Raw genomic sequence first — 20,094 nt, forward strand, 5'->3', positions numbered from 1 at the left:
TATTTGTGTTTAAAATTTTTTTTGTTGCTATTCAGTCAACTTGGATTCCATGTTTTTTTTGTTACAGCTTTATTGACTTGTTATCCCACTCTTGAAGCTATGCCTTGTTGGGACTGCTCACAAAGCTGAATTTCTGACTCCATAATTGAAATGAATTCATCCTTAGTTTTAATGACTTGTCCCTCAATTGGTATTATATTCAATATCAGCTCCTATCATTTATATCCAAACACACACATTTTTCCAGGCAGCATTTTATTCCTAATGATGTTTTAATATTTTTGTTTACATAATGACTGTTCACTGCACAAGGTCATCAATACAAAGACAAAGGAAAATGTTGCATGAATCAGCAGTTTCAGGAGAGGAGGTGAGAGACAGATGGGATTTAAAAAAAAAAGTGTTGTTTTTATTTAGAACAGAAATATGCTTGTTTCTATCCTTCAAAGGGAGATTGCCTAGCTAAGTTTTCAACTGTGGGAAATGACATTCCCTCTCTACTAGGTGAATATGTGGTCACATTGTAGTCCAGAAATTACCCTGCATGAAGCAAATTGGCCAAACATGATGAATAGACAACATTGGTGGGGAGTTTGAATGAATACAGTATTTTGTTTTCAACAGAACATTGTCTGTAAATTAGATCAAGATGGAATTTTAATGGCATTTATTTTTATAATAAGTGGAAGGACGAAAAAAGATTTGCCAAAGGTGTTGTCTCAAACATAGTGCATTCTCACATTTTTGGAAAAGAGGAAGCTTTCACAATGAATAGTTCTGAAAAAACTGATTGTTTTGAGTCCAGTCATTGTCTCTTTCTCTCTCCGGATGATACCAGTCATACTGAGTTTCTCCAACATGTTTTTAAAAAATAGACTTTTAAGAATAAGTTGTTGACAAAAGGATTGGAATTCTGACAGATCCATAATGATTGCTGCAGCAGCAGTCGTAAATTATGATCATAATATTAAAGATATTGGCATGAAATTGTCACTTTAGTTGCCCAGTTCTTCAGTCTTGGAGATGACATTTTGAAGTCAAAGCACAGTAAGCATGTTGCTCATCCTGTGTCCACCTCCGCTTGGTTTAAAAAAATCTCACAAAAACAGGTTATATTCCAACAAGTTTATTTGGAAGTACTAGCTTTTGGAGTGCTGCTCCTTCATCCAGAAGCTGTGGAGCAGGAACATGAGAGACAGAATTTAGAGTAAAAGATCACAGAATCACACATGCAACTGATGAGATATAATGAACAAACCTAGATTGCTGTTAAGAGCAATATTATAAATTCTATGTCTTATGATCTTGTTCCACAGCTACCTGATAAAGGAGCAGTGCTCTGAAAGCTAGTGCTTCCAAATAAACTGTTTGAATTATAACCTGGTGTTGTGTAATTTTAATTTTGTCCACCTCAGTCCAACACTGGCACTTCTACATCACATCTCCACTTGGATGAGAGTGGTAGTGTGTGCAGATAATGTCCACTGTAGAGATACTTAGCAGGTAGAGTGTGACATCCGTCAGTATTTTGTGCTAACTTGATGTGAGCAATACCATTTTGAGGATTAATGTTGAACAGCTGAACTCCTTTTTTCAGTAATGGAAGGGACCTCCACATCTTTACCGCACCATTTAGAGCACTACTTAACAGGGTATCCAGCTAGTACTACATTAATTGCTGATTGGTTGATTGATTTATTTTGCTTAATTGTAAAGACATGGAGCATTTTCCAAGTTGTTTTGATGTTGCTGAAGTCCATAGGAAGAGGTATGGCACATGTTGAATGACTGTCTGGGAGCAAGTTCAGAAACTCGATACAGTTGTTTGCATTTACATTCATGGAGTCATAGAGATGTAAAGCATGGAAATGGACTCTTTGGTCCAACTCGTCCATGCTGATCAGATATCTTAACCTAATCTAGTCCCATTTGCCAGCACTTGGCTCATATCCCTCTAAACCCTTCCTATTCATATACCCATCCAGATGCCTTTTAAATGCTGTAATTGTGCAACCTCCAATATTTCCTCTGGCAGCCCACTACATACATGCACCATCCTCTGTGGAAAAAGTTGCCCCTCAGGACCCTTTTATATCTTTCCCCTCTCACCCTAAACCTATGCCCTCTAGTTCTGGTCTCCCCCACCGCAGGGAAAAGACCTTGTCTATTTTTCCTATCCATGCTCTTCATGATTTTATAAACTTCTATAAGGTCACCCCTCAGCCTCCAACACTCCAGGGAAAACAGCCTTAGCCTCTTCAGCCTCCTTCCTGTAGCTCAAATCCTCCAACCCTGGCAACATCCTTGTAAATATTTTCTGAACCCTTTCAAGTTTCACAACATCTTTCCGATAGGAAGGAGACCAGAATTGCACACAATATTCCAAAGTGGCCTGACCAATTTCCTGTACAGCTGCAACATGACCTCCCAACTCCTGTACTCAATGCTCTGACCAATGAAGGAAGGCATACCAAACACCTTCTTCACTATCCTATCCACCTGTGACTCCACACTCCAGGAACTGTGAACCTGCATTCCAAGATCTCTTTGTTCAGCAACTCTCCAGGACCTTAACATTGAGTGTGTGATTCCTGCTCTCTTTTGCTTTTCCAAAATGCAGCACCTCGCATTTATCTAAATTAAATTCCATCTGCCACCTCTCAGCCCATTGGCCCATCTGATCAAGATCCCACTGTAATCTGAGGCAACCTTCTTTGCTGTTCACTACATCTCCAATTTTGGTGTCATCTGCAAACCTACTAACTATACCTCCTATGTTCATATACAAATCATTTATATAAATGATGAAAAGTAGTGGACCCAGCACTGATCCTTGTGGCACGCCACTCGTCACAGGCCTCCAGTCTGAAAAGCAACCTTCCACCACTACCGTCTGTCTTCTACCTTTGCGCCAGTTGTGTATCCAAATGGCTAGTTCTCCCTGTATTCCATGAGATCTAACCTTGCCCACTACTGACGTCAGGCTCACCGATCTATAGTTTCCCTGGCTTTTCCTTAACACCTTTCTTAAATAGTGGAACCACTTTAGTCAACCTCCAATCTTCCAGCAGCTCAACTGTGAGTATTGATGATACAAATTTCTCAGCAAGGGGCCCAACAATCACTTCGCAAGCTTCCCACCGAGTTCTGGAGTACACCTGATCAGGTCCTGGGGATTTATCCACTTTCAGAACATCCAGCACCACCATCTGCAGTAATATGGACATTTTTCAAGATGTCACCATCTATTTTCCCAAGTTCCATACCTTCCGTGTCCTTCTCCATCGTAAACACTGATGCAAAATAATCGTTTAGTATCTTCTGTGGCTGCCTTGCTGATTTTTGAGGGTCCCTATTCTCTCCCTAGTTACCCTTTTGTCCTTAATGTATTTATAAAATCCCTGTGGATTGTCCTTAACCCTATTTGCCAAAGCTATCACATGCCCCCTTTTTGCCCTCCTGATTTGCATCTTAAGTATACTCCTACTGCTTTTATACTCTTATAAGGATTCACTTGATCTCTGCTGTCTCTACCTGACACATGCTTCCTTCTTTTCCTTAACCAAATCCTCGTCATCCAGCATTCCCTACAGCTACTAGCCTTTCTTTTCACCCTAACAGGAATTCACCCCAATCAGCTTTTGAAATTAGCTTTCCTCCAAAATAGGACTTCAGCTTATAGATCCAGTCTGTCCTTTTCCATCAATATTTTAAAACTAATAGAATTATGGTTGCTGGCCCAAAGTGCTTCCCCTGTGACACCTCAGTCACTTGCCCTGCCTTATTTCCCAAGTCCTTAAAATTTTCACAAAACTTTACCTTTGTGATTTCTACCAGTGTGGAGCTATTACTAATTCAACTTCTCTCTGTTCATCAGTCATTTGGGAGTTACTGAAACTTTGCAGTTGTAGAGAATTGAATACATTTAATTCTGACTTGCCAGGCAAGGCAATCATGGGGGTTTATGCAAATTTGGGCTTCTCTATGGTGCAAGGTGCCAATACAAGCATTCACATTGCAGAGTTGACATGTAGCACCCATGAAGCAATGTAACCAAAAGGGACTGCATCCCCTCAAATTCCAGCTAGTGTATCACTGCCCTTGACTTGTTATGAAGGTCAATGCCTAGTTTCCTGCAGCAATCGTTATGCCTTCATGCTAATGCAGTCCACCATCCCATCTTCTTAAGCCACCATAGCAAACTAGAAGGTACTTTATTGGGTGACACCACCCATCTGTTACCCATGTGGCTCCAAATCTAGTGAGCCATATAAATACAAGTTGGCACTAAAGTTATTTTGCCAATTGAAATATAGTAGAGCAGACTGCTTAATCATTACTTCTGCTGCCTGGTCAACTGTGGAGAAGCTCTACTGTACTCAACAGAATTTGTGCCATTATTGTCACAGCCATTTCTTCCAGCTTTGCAGCAATCAGCTGAGGAGGTAATCAGGACAGTCCCTGACTTTCATGTTGTCTATGGTTGACCATTTCAACTACTCAGATTACTGGTACAGTAATGAGCCGAGCTTGTATGACAGGAGACTCAACTTGCATTGTAGTGAACTGAACATTAAAGCTTAGAATGAAAGTGTACAGCACTGAAAGAGATTACTACTTCTAATGCATCTGTGCCAGCTCAAAAGCAAGTCACCCTGCCTAATCACACTTACCACCACTTGGTCCAATATCCTGCAGGTTATGGTATTTGAGGTTCATAACCAGACACACTCTTTAATTGAATTGAGGCTTTTGCCTTCATTACTCTTTCAGGCAATGAGTCCAGATTAATGTCAACCTCTGGGTGAAAAAAAAATTCCTCAACTCCATCTAATCTTTGTACTTAAATCTAAATCTCCTAGTCACTGACCACTCTGCTGAGGTAAATAGCCCTTTCCCATTCACTATATCAAGGTTCTCACAATTTTGGGCATCTCCTCAAATCTCTCCTGTGTCTTCTCGATTTCACGGGAAACAACTCCAACCTGTCCATTTCTTTCCATTAGCTGCATTTTTCAGTTTGGCAATATCTTCTCTTCAGTAATTACATCCTTTCTGATTTAAAGTGACCAAAACTGCAGAAGTTAGTGCAAGTTGTGTCCTAACTAATGATTTGTGCAGTTCTGGCATAACTTTCTTGCTCTTTATTCTATGTGCTAATAAAATAAAGAATTCCACATGACTTTTTAGCACATTACTAGCCTGTCCTGCAAACTTCAGGGACCTCCTGGATATTCAGTCCCAAGGTCCCTCACTTTCTCAGTACCTCTCAATATCCTTCTATTAATTGTGTATTTTTGTTATGCTTTGTTTGACTTCCTAAACTGCATCACATCTCAATTTTGAGTAAACTTGATCTTGCCCTATTGACATAAGGATGCTAATCTCATTAATACTTACCCTATCCCTGTCTTTGTCACACCTGATTCTTCATACTACTCATCTTAGTTAAACCTGCATTGTTCCCTCTTGTGAAGTCAGATACATAGTATTTTTAAGAAGCCACATAGTATTTGTTTGGAAACATACCAATACCTCATCTTGCCTGTTTCAGGGTAGAATGTGGCATAGTAACTAAGTTGCTGGACTATTAATCTAGAGGCCCAGGCTGATACTTTGGGGAAGTGGGTTCAAAATCATCATGGCAACTGATAGAATTTAAATTCTATGAATAAATCTAGAACATAAAGCAAATTTCAATAATGTTGGCCATGAGAATTATCATCAATTGTCAGAAAAATTACTAGTCCTTTAGAGAAGTAAATCTGCCTTCCTTACCTGGTCTGGCCTACATGTGACTCCAGACCTGCAGTTATGTAGTTGTTTTGACTCTTAACTGCCCTTGCAACAGATGCTAGCTTTGCCAAGGATGTCCATATCCCATGAAAGAAAAAAGAAACCTATTTCACTTTTACATGGATTACTTTTATGGGTCTACCGTTTACTTAGTTATCCTCTTAGTCTGATTTACCTTGACTTTGATTGCCAATATTCTATCATTCCCTCCCTTTGCTTTCCTAATTTCCTTTAATTTTATCCCTCCATGTTCTATACTCTTAGCTTTCAACAATATTGAGTTCTTGCTGGTGGACAAGTGCTTTCCTGTTTTGCCCTAACTTGATCTGTAAGCGGTTTGACAATCAGGGCTCTAGATTTGGTGGTTTCATCCATTTTTCTTTATGGGAATATGTTGACTCTGAAACCCTTAATCTCTCTTCTGAATGCTTCCCCATGCTCTGTCACTGATTTACCTTCAGTGTCAAGGCTATTTAATCTAAATCACTCGTCGGCTTAGTAAGATTGCGTTTTCCCAGTTTAGAATTCTAACTGATGTTCTATCTTTTCCATAGTTATGTTAAAACTAATTAAATTTTGATACAGGTTGTTCCTACACATGTCTAGCTTCATTTCCTGAAACACTGCACCCTCTCAATTTGTCAGGCTTGCTGCATATGGAACAAAACATTGTCCTGAGTGCACCTCAACAGTTCTGCTCCATCAATTCTTTTCATATTAAATCTATCCCAGTTAACAGTGGGATAATAAAAATCCTTTATTAATATCTATCTTCTGACTGTTTTTTAAATTCCCAGATTTGAAATATAGATCTCCTCCTAATACGAACCACACAAAAGCACAACATATAAAGGAACACGTGATGAAAGCTTATCATTTTAAAGTGTGGTGACAGTCATAGGGATTATAGACTGGGCAAAGGCAGCCAAGGTGAGAAATGCCTAATATGTTTTCAAAACTGTTTTTTACACCAACACTTTCTGGATCCAACCAGATAGTATGCTATACTACACTTGATATTGCGTAGGACGAATTAATAGTAATATAGTGAAAGTGCCCCTCGGTACCAGTAATCAGAATGTGATTGATTGAATTTTAAATTCATTTGGGGGAGGGAAGGGGTTTTGAACTAAACGAAAGGTTTCTTTTTGTTCATTCATGGGGTGGGGGTGTCACTGGCTAGGCCAGCATCTGTTCCCCATCCATAGGGCAGTAAAGAGTCAACCACATTGCTGTCGATCTGGAGTCCAGTGTAATCCAGACCAGGTAAGAATGGCAGTCTCCTTCTCTAAAGGACACTATTGAACTAGATGGGTGTTTTCTGACAGTCTGAAATGAATCCATGGTCATCATTAGACTCTTGAATTCAAATATTAAAAATCTGGAATTAAGTTGCATCTGCCTGGACACAGGTTCCCAGAACATGACCTGGGTCTTTGGATTAACAATCCAGCGATAATACCACTAGGCCATCATCGCCCCTAAATTAGGAGGGCATGAAAATAAAGCTAACTACAATCAGCGAATCAATTAGTCTAAGGTGCATGTCATTAGAGATGCCATGGTAGACATTTTAAGGGCTTTTTCGGAAAACACAGAACTGACATCATCCATGGAGAAAGAAATGTTCCAAGGTGGGGCCCTGCCATCTGTGGTTAATATTTTGGGGAAAATAAGTATCGAGTCTAAAGAGAAATCATTTATTTGTACGAAGATGGGTGGTTGCTCAGGGTATTGGACAGAATATAAAAGAGCAGCAAAAAATAGTCACAGGTGAAGTGACAGAAGACTGGACGTTGGCTAATATGATGCTTATGTTTAAAGCTGGTAAGGAAACGTCAGGGAACTATAAACCCGGGAGCCTGACATTGGTGGTGGGAAAATTGTTGGAGGGAATCTTTTAGGGACAGGATTTACATGTACTTGGAAAGGCAAGGACTGAATATAGATAGTCAACAGAAATGTGAAGGTGTTTAGGGAAATAGGATTTGTCCCACTAAGGCAAGGAAGGGATGGAAGGGTGAAGGAACCTTGGATGACAAGAGATGTAAAACATCTCGTCAAGAGGAAGAAGGAAGCTTACTTAAGGTTGAGGAAGCAAGGATCAGACTCTAGAGGGTTACAAAGTAGCCAGGAAGGAACTGAAGAATGGAATTAGGAGAGCTGGAAGGGGGAATGAAAATGTCTTGGCAGGTAGGATTAAGGAAAACCCCAAGGTATTCTACACTTATATGAGGAACAAGAGGATGTCCAGAGTGAGGATAAAGCAAATCAGGGATAGTGGAGAAAACGTTCCTGGAGTTGGAGGAGGTAGGGGAGGTCCTTAATAAATACTTTGCTTCAGTATTCACCAGTGAGAGTGATCTTGTTTGTGAGAACAGCGTGAAACAGGCTGATATGCACAAACAGGTTGATGTTAAGAAGGAGGATATGCTAGAAACATTGAAAAAAAATGAGATTAGTTAAGTCCCCTGGGCCAGATGTGATATACCCAAGGTTACTATGTGAAGCGAGGGAAAAGATTTCTGCGCTTTACGCGATGATCTTTGCGTCCTTACTCTCCACTGCCGTAGTACCAGATGATTGGAGGGTGGAAAATGTTATTCCCTTGTTTGAGAAAGGGAATGGGGATAACCCTGGGAATTACAGACCAGTCAGTCTTCCATCAGTGTTGGGCAAATTAGATTAGATTACTTAGTGTGGAAACAGGCCCTTCGGCCCAACAAGTCCACACTGACCCGCCGAAGCGAAACCCACCCATACCCCGACATTTACCCCTTACCTAACACTACGGGCAATTTAGCATGGCCAATTCACCTGACCTGCACATCTTTGGACTGTGGGAGGAAACCGGAGCACCCGGAGGAAACCCACGCAGACACTGGGAGAATGTGCAAACTCCACACAGTCAGTTGCCTGAGTCGGGAATTGAACCCGGGTCTCATGGCGCTGTGAGGCAGCAGTGCTAACCACTGTGCCACCGTGCTGCCCACAAATTATTGGAGAGGATTCTGAGAGACAGAATTTATGATTATTTGGAAAAGCATCGTTTGATTAGAGATAGTCAGAATGGGTTTGTGAGGGGCAGGTCATGCCTCACAAGCATTATTGAATTCTTTTGAGGATGTGACAAAACATATTGTAGAAGGTAGAGCAGTGGATGTTGTGTATATGGATTTAAGCAAGGTGCTTAATAAGGTTCCCCATGGTAGGCTCATTCAGAAAGTAAGGAGGCATGGGATACAGTGGAATTTGGCTGTCTGGATGTAGGATTGACTGGCCCATAGAAGACAGAGTGATAGTTGATGGAAAATATTCAGCCTGGAGCTGAGTGGCCAGTGGTGTTCCACAGGGATCTGTTCTGGGAGCTCTGTTAATTATGAGTTTTATGAATGATTTGGATGAGGAAGTGGAAGGGTGGGTGAGTAAGTTTGCCGATGACACGAAAGTTGGTGGAGTTGTGGATAATATGGAGGGCTGTTGATGTCCCATTGCAATCTACAGGATGCAGAGCTGGGCTAAGAAGTGGCAAATGGAGTTCAGCTTGGAAAAGTGTTAAGTGGTTCATTTTTGGAAGGTCAAATTTGAACGCAGATTACAGGGTTAAAGGTAAGATTCTTGGCAGTGGAGAAACAGAGGGATCTTGGGGTCCATGCCCATAGCTCTCCCAAAATTGCCACCCAAATTGATAGGTTTGTCAAGGAGGCATATAGTGTGTTGGCTTTCATTAGCAGGGGAATTGAGTTTAAGAAGTTATGCTGCAGCTCTATAAAGCCTGGTTTAGGCCACACTCGGAATACTGTGTTCAGTTCTGGTCACTTCATTATAGGAAGGATGTGGAAGCTTTAGAGAGGGAGCAGAGGAGATTTACCAGGGTGCTGCCTGGACTGGCAGGCATGTCTAATGGAGAAAGGTTGAGGGAGCTAGGGCTTTCCTCGTTGGAACAAAGAACAATAAGAGGTGACTTAATAGAGGTGTACAAGAGAGACATAGAGTGGGTAGCCAGAGACTTTTTCCTCAGGGCAGAAATGGGGCCTAGTTTTAAGGTGACTGGAGGAAGCTCTAGGGGAGATGTCAGAGGTAGGGTCTTTACTTAGAGTGGTGGGTGATTTGAATGCACTGCCAGCAGTGGTAGTAGAGTCAGATACATTAGGGACATTTTATGCAACCCTTGGAAAGGCACATGGATGATAGTAAAGTGAAGGGCAAGTAGGTTAGTGTGATTTTAGAGTAGGATAAAGGGTCGACACAACGTCAAGGGCAGAAAGGTCTGTACTGTTCTATGTCCTTTGTTCAATATGGCTTTGCGTGTGATAAATCGTGCCTTGTTAACTTGAGTTTTTTTGAAGAAGTAACAAAGAGGATTGATGAGGGCAGAATAGTGCATGTGATCTATCTGGACTTTACTAAGGCATTTGATAAGGTTCCTCATGATAGACTGGTTAGCGAGATTAAATCACATGGAGAACTAGCCATTTGAATACAGAACTGGCTCAAAGGTAGAAGATAGAGGGTGGTGGTGGTGTGTTGCTTTTTAGACTGGAGGCCTGTGACCAATGGTGTGTCACAAGGATCGGTGCTGGGTCCCTGTTTTTTTGTCATTTATATAAAATGATTCAGATGTGAACATAGGAGGTATGGTTAGTAAGTTTGCAAATGAGACCAAAATTGGAGGTGTAGTAGACTGTAAAGAAGGTTACCTCAGACTACAATGGGACCTTGATCAGATGGGTCAATGGACCAAGAAGTGGCAGATGGAATTTAATTTCGATAAATGTGATGTGCTGCATTTGGAAAGGCAAATCAGGGCAGGATTTATCCACTTAATGGTAAGTCTTATACATGGTAAGATCCAAGGGAGTGTTGCTGAACAAAGAGACACCGGAGTGCAGGTTCATAGTTCCTTGAAAGTGGAGTCGCAGGTAGACCAGGATAGTGAAGGTGGTGTTTGATAAGCTTGTCTTTATAGGTCAGTGCATTGAGTTTAGGATTTGGCAGGTCATGTTGCGCCTGTACAGGACATTGATCAAGCCACTTTTGAAGTACTGCATTCAGTTCAGGTCTCCCTCCTATCAGAAGGATATTGTGAAACATGAAAAGGGTGAATTGCCAAGGTCTTTTCACTGGGATGGGGGAGTCCAGAAGTAGAGGGCATAGGTTTAAGGTGAGAAAGGAAGGATTTAAATGGGATCTTAGGAGCAACTTTTTCATACAGAGTGTGCTGCGTGTATGGAATGAGCTGCCGGGGAAGTGATGGAGGCTGATACAATTACAATATTTAAAAGGCATCTGAATGAGTATATGAATAGGAAAGATTTTAGAAGGATACGGGCCAAATGCTGGCAAATGGGATTGGATTAGTTTAGGATAATTGGTTAGCATGGATGAGTTGGACCGAATGGTCTGTTTCTATGCTGTACAGCTCTATGAGCCTAAGAGTAAAAGAACAATGAGGAGCTAAAAGATTGGAATACGAAGAAACCTAGCTAGAAATGTAAAAACAGATGTTCACAGTTTCTGTAGATATCCTATATATCCTTTATAATGAAAAGAATTAACAGTGTGAATGTTGGTCTTATAGAAAGTGAATCCAGGGAAGTAATGATGGAAAGTAAATAAAGAGATGGCAGATGAATCGAGTGAGTATTTTGCATTGGTCTTCACTATAGAATATATAAATAATGTCCTGGAAATAGCTATAAATTAGGAAATGGTAGGGAAGGGCTAACTCCAAGTTATGATAATCAGGGAAGTGGAACTGAGCAAATTGTTGGATTTGCACACTGACTAGTCCCTGGGCCCAGATGGACTTCATTCAAGGGTCTAAAAAGAAGTGGTTAATGCATAGTTAATACATTGATTTTAATTTTACAAAATTTCTTAGATTTGGGGGAGGTTTCATTAAGTTGGAAAATATTGATCATAACTCAATTTTAAATACAAGGGATGGCAACAGAACACAGGAAATCATAGGCCAGTTAGCTTAACATCTGTCATAGGGTACATGTTGGAAGCTATTATTCGATATTTTGTAGCCAGGCATATGATGGGTGTACTGTACTTAGATTTCCAAAAGACATTATACAGAGTGTTGCATCAAATGTTATGAAGGAAAATAAAATATCATGGTTTAGATAGTAACATTGGTATGGATACAAGATTGAGAGTTACTAGGAAAAAGAAGGCTTTAATGGGTAATTTTCTGGTGGACAAATTGTAATGTGGTGTGCAACTGGAAGTAGTTTTGGGGCCTTACCTTTTTACACTTTGAAGATATTATTGAATTTTTTTGTTGACCCAAAATGGGTGGGGAAGTATGTTGTGAAGACCATGAGAGACCATGAATGGTTGGAGCCAAAACAGATCATTCAGCCCATTTGAATAGTAGTACAATCTCAATGATGTTATGACTGATTCGATAATCCTCCATTCCACTTTGCCTTTTCCCACTTAACCTTTGATTCACTTACTAAGTAAAATCTGTTCTCATCCTAAAATATGACTCTGCCTCAACAGCTCTCTGTGGTAAGGAATTTCATAGATTCACTATTTGTGAAAATGAAGCCCACAAATTGAAAACACCGCTCCCTACCTGCTCTATCAAGCTGTCTAAGAGTTTTATATATTTCAGTAGATTACCTCTCATTCTAATAAACTCCACTGAGAGAATTACTCAGTTTCTCCGCATTTAGAAAATCTCTCTATACTCAGTCAACCTTCGTGAACCTTCTCTGGACTGCCTCCAAAGTCAGTGTATCTTTCCTCAGAATTCTAGGTATGATTTGATTAGTAACTTATCTTGTTTTAGCAAGATTTCTCTATTTTCATATTTGAATCCTTATGAACAAAAGCCCATTTGTCTGCCTTCCCACTATTATGGACCAGACCCCTTCAAAACATTTCAGGAAGGTTACCTGGACCCTAACTTTGTCAGTTGTTTTAAGCAGGTGCAGAGTGGATATTCCAGGAGTGATGAGCTGGCCCAACCACTTTAGTTTTAAACAAAACAGAATTTCCTTGCAAGATTACTGATTGAAACACAAACAAAAGAGAACCGCATATAGAATAACAGCCTATCCAAAGTCTTAACAGATTATCCTAAACTAATTATGCTGTTCCAAATACCTTCAACAATCCCCATAAAGATCCCTTGGCAAAAAAAGGTACAATCAAATACAGGGTCTTGCAGGAGAGAGGGAGAGGGAGAGGGAGCGAGATGGTAGAAAGATTCAGCTTGGAATACTTTCTTCCATGAAACTGTTTCTTTGACCAGCAGCCTCAAAACCGACTGCCTGCTTGCTCTGAACAGCCAGACTGCTACAACCAAACCAAAACAGAGAAAAGCTGAGCTGGGAAAACTAACTACTCCCCTTTCGTTGTACAAGTTTTTTTTAAACTTGAAAGCCTTTTGCCTGAGGCAGTATCTGTTAGTTATAATCAAATTGGACCTAAAACTCATAAAATCCAGACTTTCTGGAGTCTATGCATTTACAACTTCTCTGGGGGAAAAAAAGGACAATATAACCTTGCTAAAGAAGCAGCAGCATCCCATTACCTACTGAACTGGAATCCTAGCTTTTTGAGATGCATGCACAAGGAATTCCCAAACCTCTTTGTGATGCAAATTTCTGCTGTCTTTCTCCCATTAAATAACATTCACTTCATCTGTTCCTCCTGCCAAAGTGCGCAACATCACATTTTTCCACATATATTCCATATGCCAAGTGTTTGTCTAGTCACTTGACTATTCCTCTGTCATCCTCACCATTTGCCTTCCCACCTATTTTTGTGTCATCTGCAAACTTGGCAATAGTGCATTTACTTTCCTCATCCAAGTCATCAATATATATCGTAAATAATTGTCACAGGGATTAGTGCTAGGGCACAATCTGTTAGTTACAGTTTACCATCCTAAAATGACTGCTTATCCTAGCTCTTTGTTTTCTATTAGTTAGCCAGTCCTCTAAGTAAGCTAAGATGCTATCTCAAACACCACACAGGCTCTTATTAAATAGCCTTACATGCAGTACCTTATCAAATGCCTTTTAAACTCCAAGTATATTGCATGTAGTTCATCTATTCCTTTATTTACTGTTTTACCTATTCTGCATGCTCATTTCCTTACAGAATTTTGTTAAATTTGGAAAGCATGGTTTCATCTTCCTGAAGCTATGCTACCTTTGCTTGATTTTGATCCATTTGTAAATACAGTGCACTTACAGTCTTGATGATAAACCTTTTCCCACTGGTAGGTATTAAGCTAACTGGCCTCCAATTACCTTGGTTTTTTTTTTGTCTTCCTTTTTTTGAATGACATAACAATGTTTCAAAATGGTATAGATTGGTTAAGTGAGTGGGCAGAGATCTGACAAGTGATGTACTTCCTGGGAAAAAGTTAAATTATCCATTTTGGCAGGCAGAATGAAAAGTATTTTATCTAAATGAAGACAGATTACAGAGCTGTGAAATTTTGCTCTCTTTATTCTTGTAAGAGATGTAGACATTACTTGTAAGGCCAGCATTTGTCATTGATTCCTAATTACCATTGCTGAGTGCGACCTAGGCCATTTCAGACAGCAGTTCAGAGTCTGCCACATTGTTGTGAGTCTCGTATCTCATGTAGGCTAGACCATTTATGAATGGAAGATGTCCCTCCCTAAAGGACATCGGTGACACTTGATACCAGTTACATGGTTGCCGCTGACTAGCTTTTTAAGTTTAGATTTTCCTTTCAGTTAAATTTCACAATCCGTCATGGTGGCATTCAATCCATGTTCCCATTAACCTGGGGTTCTGGATTACTAGTCCAGTGACATTAGCCTTATAAGTTCAAGTGATGTAAAGGGAACTGGTTGTCAATGTGCAGATATGGCAAGTAATTAAGCAAGCTAATAGAATATTATCATTTATTGAAGGGGAATTGAATACAAAGTTAGAAAAGTTAAGCTTCACAAATGAGGCATTGGGATCATATCTGAAGTGATATCCCAGGTTGTTTCCATGCCCTGTTGACTATCACAGCCATAATACCCATCCAAATTATAGTTATTGAAAGATTAAAGAGAGTTGAGCACTTGAAATTTTGAAGTAGTTAATGAGATAATCCTAGAGAGAAGATAGTAAATTAATTTGAAAAGATACATGTGAATATTCTCTGGATAGGGCAGATCGACAGAGACTTAATTTGACTATAAACAGTTTTGAATTTCGATTTGATATTCCTCGCATGGAGTTTGAATGAATTACACAAATTTTATTTATTTATTTGAAAATGAAGTGTATTCAGCAATCCAGTCTGATGGTAATTTTCATTTATGTAGTAATTTGTTAGATATTTTAGTGAAGTAATCATAGACTATTTTAAAATGTGTCCCTAATTTAATTCTTAGAAATTATGCATCCAGTTGGCTGCAGTAACACTGGCTGCTGTGAGCCGGAGAAGGAGGTGACATTCACTGCTGATGACGTGAGCAGCAATGACCACTTTGACTTGTGTTCTTCCCAACCGGACAAACTTTATGGAAACAGCTATAAGCCGATGAGCTGCGTAAAACAAGAATCGCTGGAGGAGCCAAATTCACAAATGGGTGTTGGAAGAAATGCAGAAGCTCAGAATGACCTGAAAAGAAGGAAAAACATTTTTCGAGCAGGGAAACGAGGACGGCCATCAGGGACGACGAAAGCTGCTGGGTACAGAACCAGTACAGGCCGACCTTTGGGAACAACAAAGGCAGCGGGTTTCAAGACCAGCCCAGGCAGACCTTTAGGAACTACCAAGGCAGCGGGATACCGGGTCAGCCCAGGAAGGCCCCCAGGTACCATGAAAACACTCTCTCGTATTTCAGGTCTCGATTTCCCGCCATGTAGCAGTGCTGCCTTTAGCTATGCAATGGTACACAGCAAAACATTAAGTGGACCCACTGAAACCACAAATAGAAGCATGGAACTGAATCAGTAGAGATCAGTAAAACATCTGCCTTGTTTTTCTATAATCTGCTCCTTGATAAAGTAGGGTAACTTTTTATACAACATATTGATCTGCAAACCCATATAATTGGTTTCCCAGCACACTGTTAAACAGCGTGGAGGATATGTAATGTCCCGAGATAAACTCACCTGTGGACCATTGTATTTAACATTGTAACTAATGGGCATAATGTATATTTTATTTTATGGTGAAAATGTATGGTATTACTTACAGAGATAAAGTTATAGTATCTTTTTTGTTTGGAAGAACTATTATCCATTTGGGTCCAGTTTTGCACATGATTTCCTCTTCCTTCAGTACATGCTATCTTAGATTACTGAGGGTATTTGTCCCACAGTTCGATGCAGTTGAAAGTCTATATGGGTTTAACTGATCTTTTTTGATCTGTTGTATGTAGAACTGCCATGGTAACCCCACTAACTTTATTATTGTTTATTGAGTAATAATTATTTAACATTGATTAGAAAAAAATTATTACAGGGAATAGAGATTATTATTTGTGTGTGTGTGTGAGTGTGTGTAGACTTGATATGTTGTCTGTCATGCTGCATTGGAGCTGCTAGAGTATTTTGAGTGTATGTATACATTTGTTTTTACTCCTCTTTGGATTCTTATAGCTACCTTTTGTGATTATTGCCATGGGCAATATTGAGAAAGGGTTAGGTATTGGTTGTGCAAGATGACTTGACAGGCTGAAGTTCATCCTGAAAGTAGTGGTCAACTGGTACACAGACTTAACCAGGACACCTCATAGGTGCATTACTGAAACTGTGGGAATTATGCACAATGGTACTTCATGAAAAATAATTCAGGTTTTAATTACTATTCTTGCAGGATGATTATCAATATGTTAGAATTTGCGTGATGGTTGACCTTTACTGCAAATTAACCTCTACAGAAATCTTGTATGCTTTAATGAAAATAAATTTTCCCATGGTTATAAACCACTGTGAAATCCCTCACATTGCTGTTTAATCAAGTGTTTTGGGAATACTGATACATCCTATGTTTTTAATGCTTTTGCAGTGGCTGTTCTAAAGGACTATAATATAGCTATGGATCATATAGATGTTTAGATTGGCACATCAGATTCTCACTTGTTAATAAACTTGTAGAATATTTAAAGTTTGTCAAAGGTGTGTTGGGTATGGGCAATTAATAGGTAAGGTAGTCACACTAAAGGAAGAATGATTATGTTTCATCGCAGGGAATTATATTACAATTGAAAGAAGAAACATTCTTGTTCAAATGAAATAACCCTGCAGTTCTCAGGATATTGATGCAGAGAATAATCTTAGGAAAGAACCCTACTTTTCAGCAGGCTTAATAGTGAGAAAGTGGTCTATATTCAGATTCAGTTACCTAAAAGACCTTGTGCCCAACTGAAGCAAAAGAAAGACCAAGTGTAGAGACTAATGCACAACAACGATATATAAAACTAGGAATTGTGTAACTACTGATCAACTCATTCAGTTTATAAATATTTTAAAATTTTATTTAGGAGTTTTTAAGTGCTTGTGAAAGTAGAAACTTGGAACACAATTGTTTTTATTCACTGGCCAAGACGCTTGCACCGGAAATCATCTTAAAAGATCATCTTACATGATTGTAGATGAGAAGGTAGCTTCCATTAACATTCTAGCACAGAGGTCTTTGTTTTGGGGCGGGGGGAGTATTCCCTAATCTGCTGTCCTGGCTTTACTTTTTACAATAAATAGTGATATTACATCACTGAGTTGGTCCAATTCATTTGGCTGCCTGAGAATGACAAATTGCTAGCGGAGAACATTTGTTGGTCAATCCCCATGAAACTGTGAACTTGCTGTTTTCAAAATTGTGATGGTTGTTTAATCACTCAGTAGATTTGTACAGGAGCGTGTACAGTTTATTCTGTTCACCAGGAGATTGAACTATCTTTTCCAAATGTTGCCTTCACATGGGAAATAGATCATTTTCCATCTTTCTTTTTATGACTAAAGCAAATTTTGAATTTGACCATCTGTTCTTTAATCAAAAGTTTGTATTTTACATGTTTGGATCTATTTGAAAACTCTGTTAATGCTGCATCAATAAACCAAATCCATAAACTTAATCAAGTGCAAACAAAGCCTACACCAGAGGTAAACCACTGCTATTAATATACTCCTAACATTTTCAGTAGCATAGGTGGCACTGTAATCATGGTCATTGTGTTTTGTAAAATTAAAAATCTCACTTGCATGGCATTCTCTATAATAAATGAACTTAAAAATAAATGCAATGTGATGTGAAACTTTTCTTTGTAAAACTATACAATATCTCTCTATCTCTCTCTATTAGTGTTTAACAGGCAAAGGCAAGACCGAAGGAAAACTCAACAACCAGAGAGTTAAGCATTGTACTTTAACGCTTCTACATAATCACAATTGGACATGCAAAAGGTTTGATTGACAACTAGGGTTGATTGACAACTCCATGAATCGTTCCTAGAAAGGCAGGTTCTCACATTTATTAAACATATACTGCTGTAATGGTAACACTGATGTTTTCATCTAAAGTATTCCATGAATGCATCTTTAAAGTTTAATTACATTATTGTGACATCCCTTGCAGCTGCCTATTGTCACCAATCTGTGAATTGAAACATTTTCTACGGTCAAGAACATGCCTTGGACTGGTTTTATATATCCAACAACTCTGTTTCCAAATCAGAAATCTGTGTTTTCTGTATCATAATAAAACCAATTTTTCCAGAAGTATTTGCAGACATTTCCTAACTAGACTTGTAAGAGATCTGTATCTGAAGGTGATTTAATATTTATAACTTAAATTCTGAAAATATATAAGGAAGCTTAGAGCATTTATCCGAGTAACAAAAACTCTTGCTCAAGTTTTGTATTGGCAGATAGGTAATTTGTCGATAACATGGATACTGTATTTTCTGGACATTAATAGGTGTCTACCACCAGATGCTGCTACAGTGCCGAAGATCATTAACTATGAAGAAACTTTAGTTGTATTTCTCACAATTTGGATATATGTTGACGAACGGCATGCTTCAACTTTACTGTTACATGTAATGTATATACAACTGGCTCATCAGAACACTTGTATGTAAGGGACATATTTTGACCAGTATAGTTACATGAAAAACTGTTTCATATTTTGACAAATACTTGTTATAAAAGTTGGAAAGCATGATTATTATTATTTTTTTTTGTTTTGAAAGCTCTTTTATTGGAGAATTCCTTGATAGTTTCATGGCTAAATGAATAAAATGTCTTTAAGGAGGCAAGTCCAAAATGTCATACTCTTTATGACATTAGTTCATTTTGACAGAGGTGGCAGCATGGGTGGGATATAGAGATGTGGTTGCATCTGGCTGTGACCTTCTGTACCTCTGCTTAACAAGCTGTTAATCTGGTTAGGCAGCCTTCAGATGGATTATTTTTTTAAATATTTATTGATCTAAAAATTAAAAATTTTAAATTAATTAATTAAATTCTAATTAAATCTGACCTCCAAGTTACTGGTCTGTAAGTAATCAGACACTTGTCCTCTACTCCAGTGTTTGAATATTTCTTGAATGGAATTTAAATATATATTCACAAGAAATGCAGTAACTTACAATTTTCTCATTTGAAATGGTATGTTTTTAAATTTTTCAAATTATACCCTTGTAATAAGCTAGACATCTACATTGTACTAGTTTATTTTTGAGAAATCCTCTGATTTCACCTCCGTCTGCACCCCTTTCCAAAATTGAAAGAAAAATTGTAATCGTAACTTTCTCATACATTGTCACTTCAACTGCGTGTTGGTGAGTAAAAGTTTATAGCTTTTAATAAAATAGTTGATAGTTGCCTGATATGTTCACAGACAATTGGAATTCAGTTTTGCATGTTTGCTTCTTTCTCACTTAGGATCCTGATGTTGACTGTACTACGAAGGGAAAGTGCCAAGCTGAGGCCTTTAGCTATCCTTTTTTGAGGGGGAAAACACACCTTTTGAGAGAGAGCTAATACTGTTTGCTGTTGTGAACTAATAGCTGGCACGAAAAGCTTTATTAGCTGACCTCTCTGAGCAGATGTCCAGCATCTGTTTTCAGCCTGATCATACCAAACTACCATCGAAATTTCTATTTTCTTGTTGTCTTTTTCCTTTGGAACTTGAACTGTAATCATTTTCTTTGCTTTCAAAACTGCTCACTATTTTAATTTTTGACTGGACTCTACTAGATTTGAGTTAATCTATATTTATTTATTCTTTTTCTACCCAGTCACCATTTTCTTTTTGCATCTTCACTGAAATTGTTGGCGTGTAATCTCTGG

At 38.9% G+C, this 20,094-nt stretch overlaps 1 protein-coding gene across 4 annotated transcripts in view; it reads left to right on the forward strand.

The window, feature by feature from the left end:
- LOC122556594 (UPF0461 protein C5orf24 homolog) overlaps positions 1-19,625 on the forward strand; it is a 32,115-nt gene extending 12,490 nt beyond the window's left edge. For 2 of the 4 annotated variants that reach the window (XM_043703466.2, XM_043703464.2), the window contains exon 3: positions 15,186-18,088. In XM_043703466.2, the coding sequence (XP_043559401.1) occupies positions 15,186-15,754 (569 nt within the window). In that variant the 3' untranslated portion in view covers positions 15,755-18,088. The other 2 variants (XM_043703469.2, XM_087995286.1) reach the window with 2 other exon arrangements.
- The last annotated feature ends 469 nt before the right edge of the window (positions 19,626-20,094 follow it).

Source organism: Chiloscyllium plagiosum, unplaced genomic scaffold, assembly GCF_037043375.1.
Source record: "Chiloscyllium plagiosum isolate Xiang-an unplaced genomic scaffold, Cpla_swu_hap1 HiC_scaffold_16, whole genome shotgun sequence".
NCBI lineage: Eukaryota > Metazoa > Chordata > Chondrichthyes > Orectolobiformes > Hemiscylliidae > Chiloscyllium > Chiloscyllium plagiosum.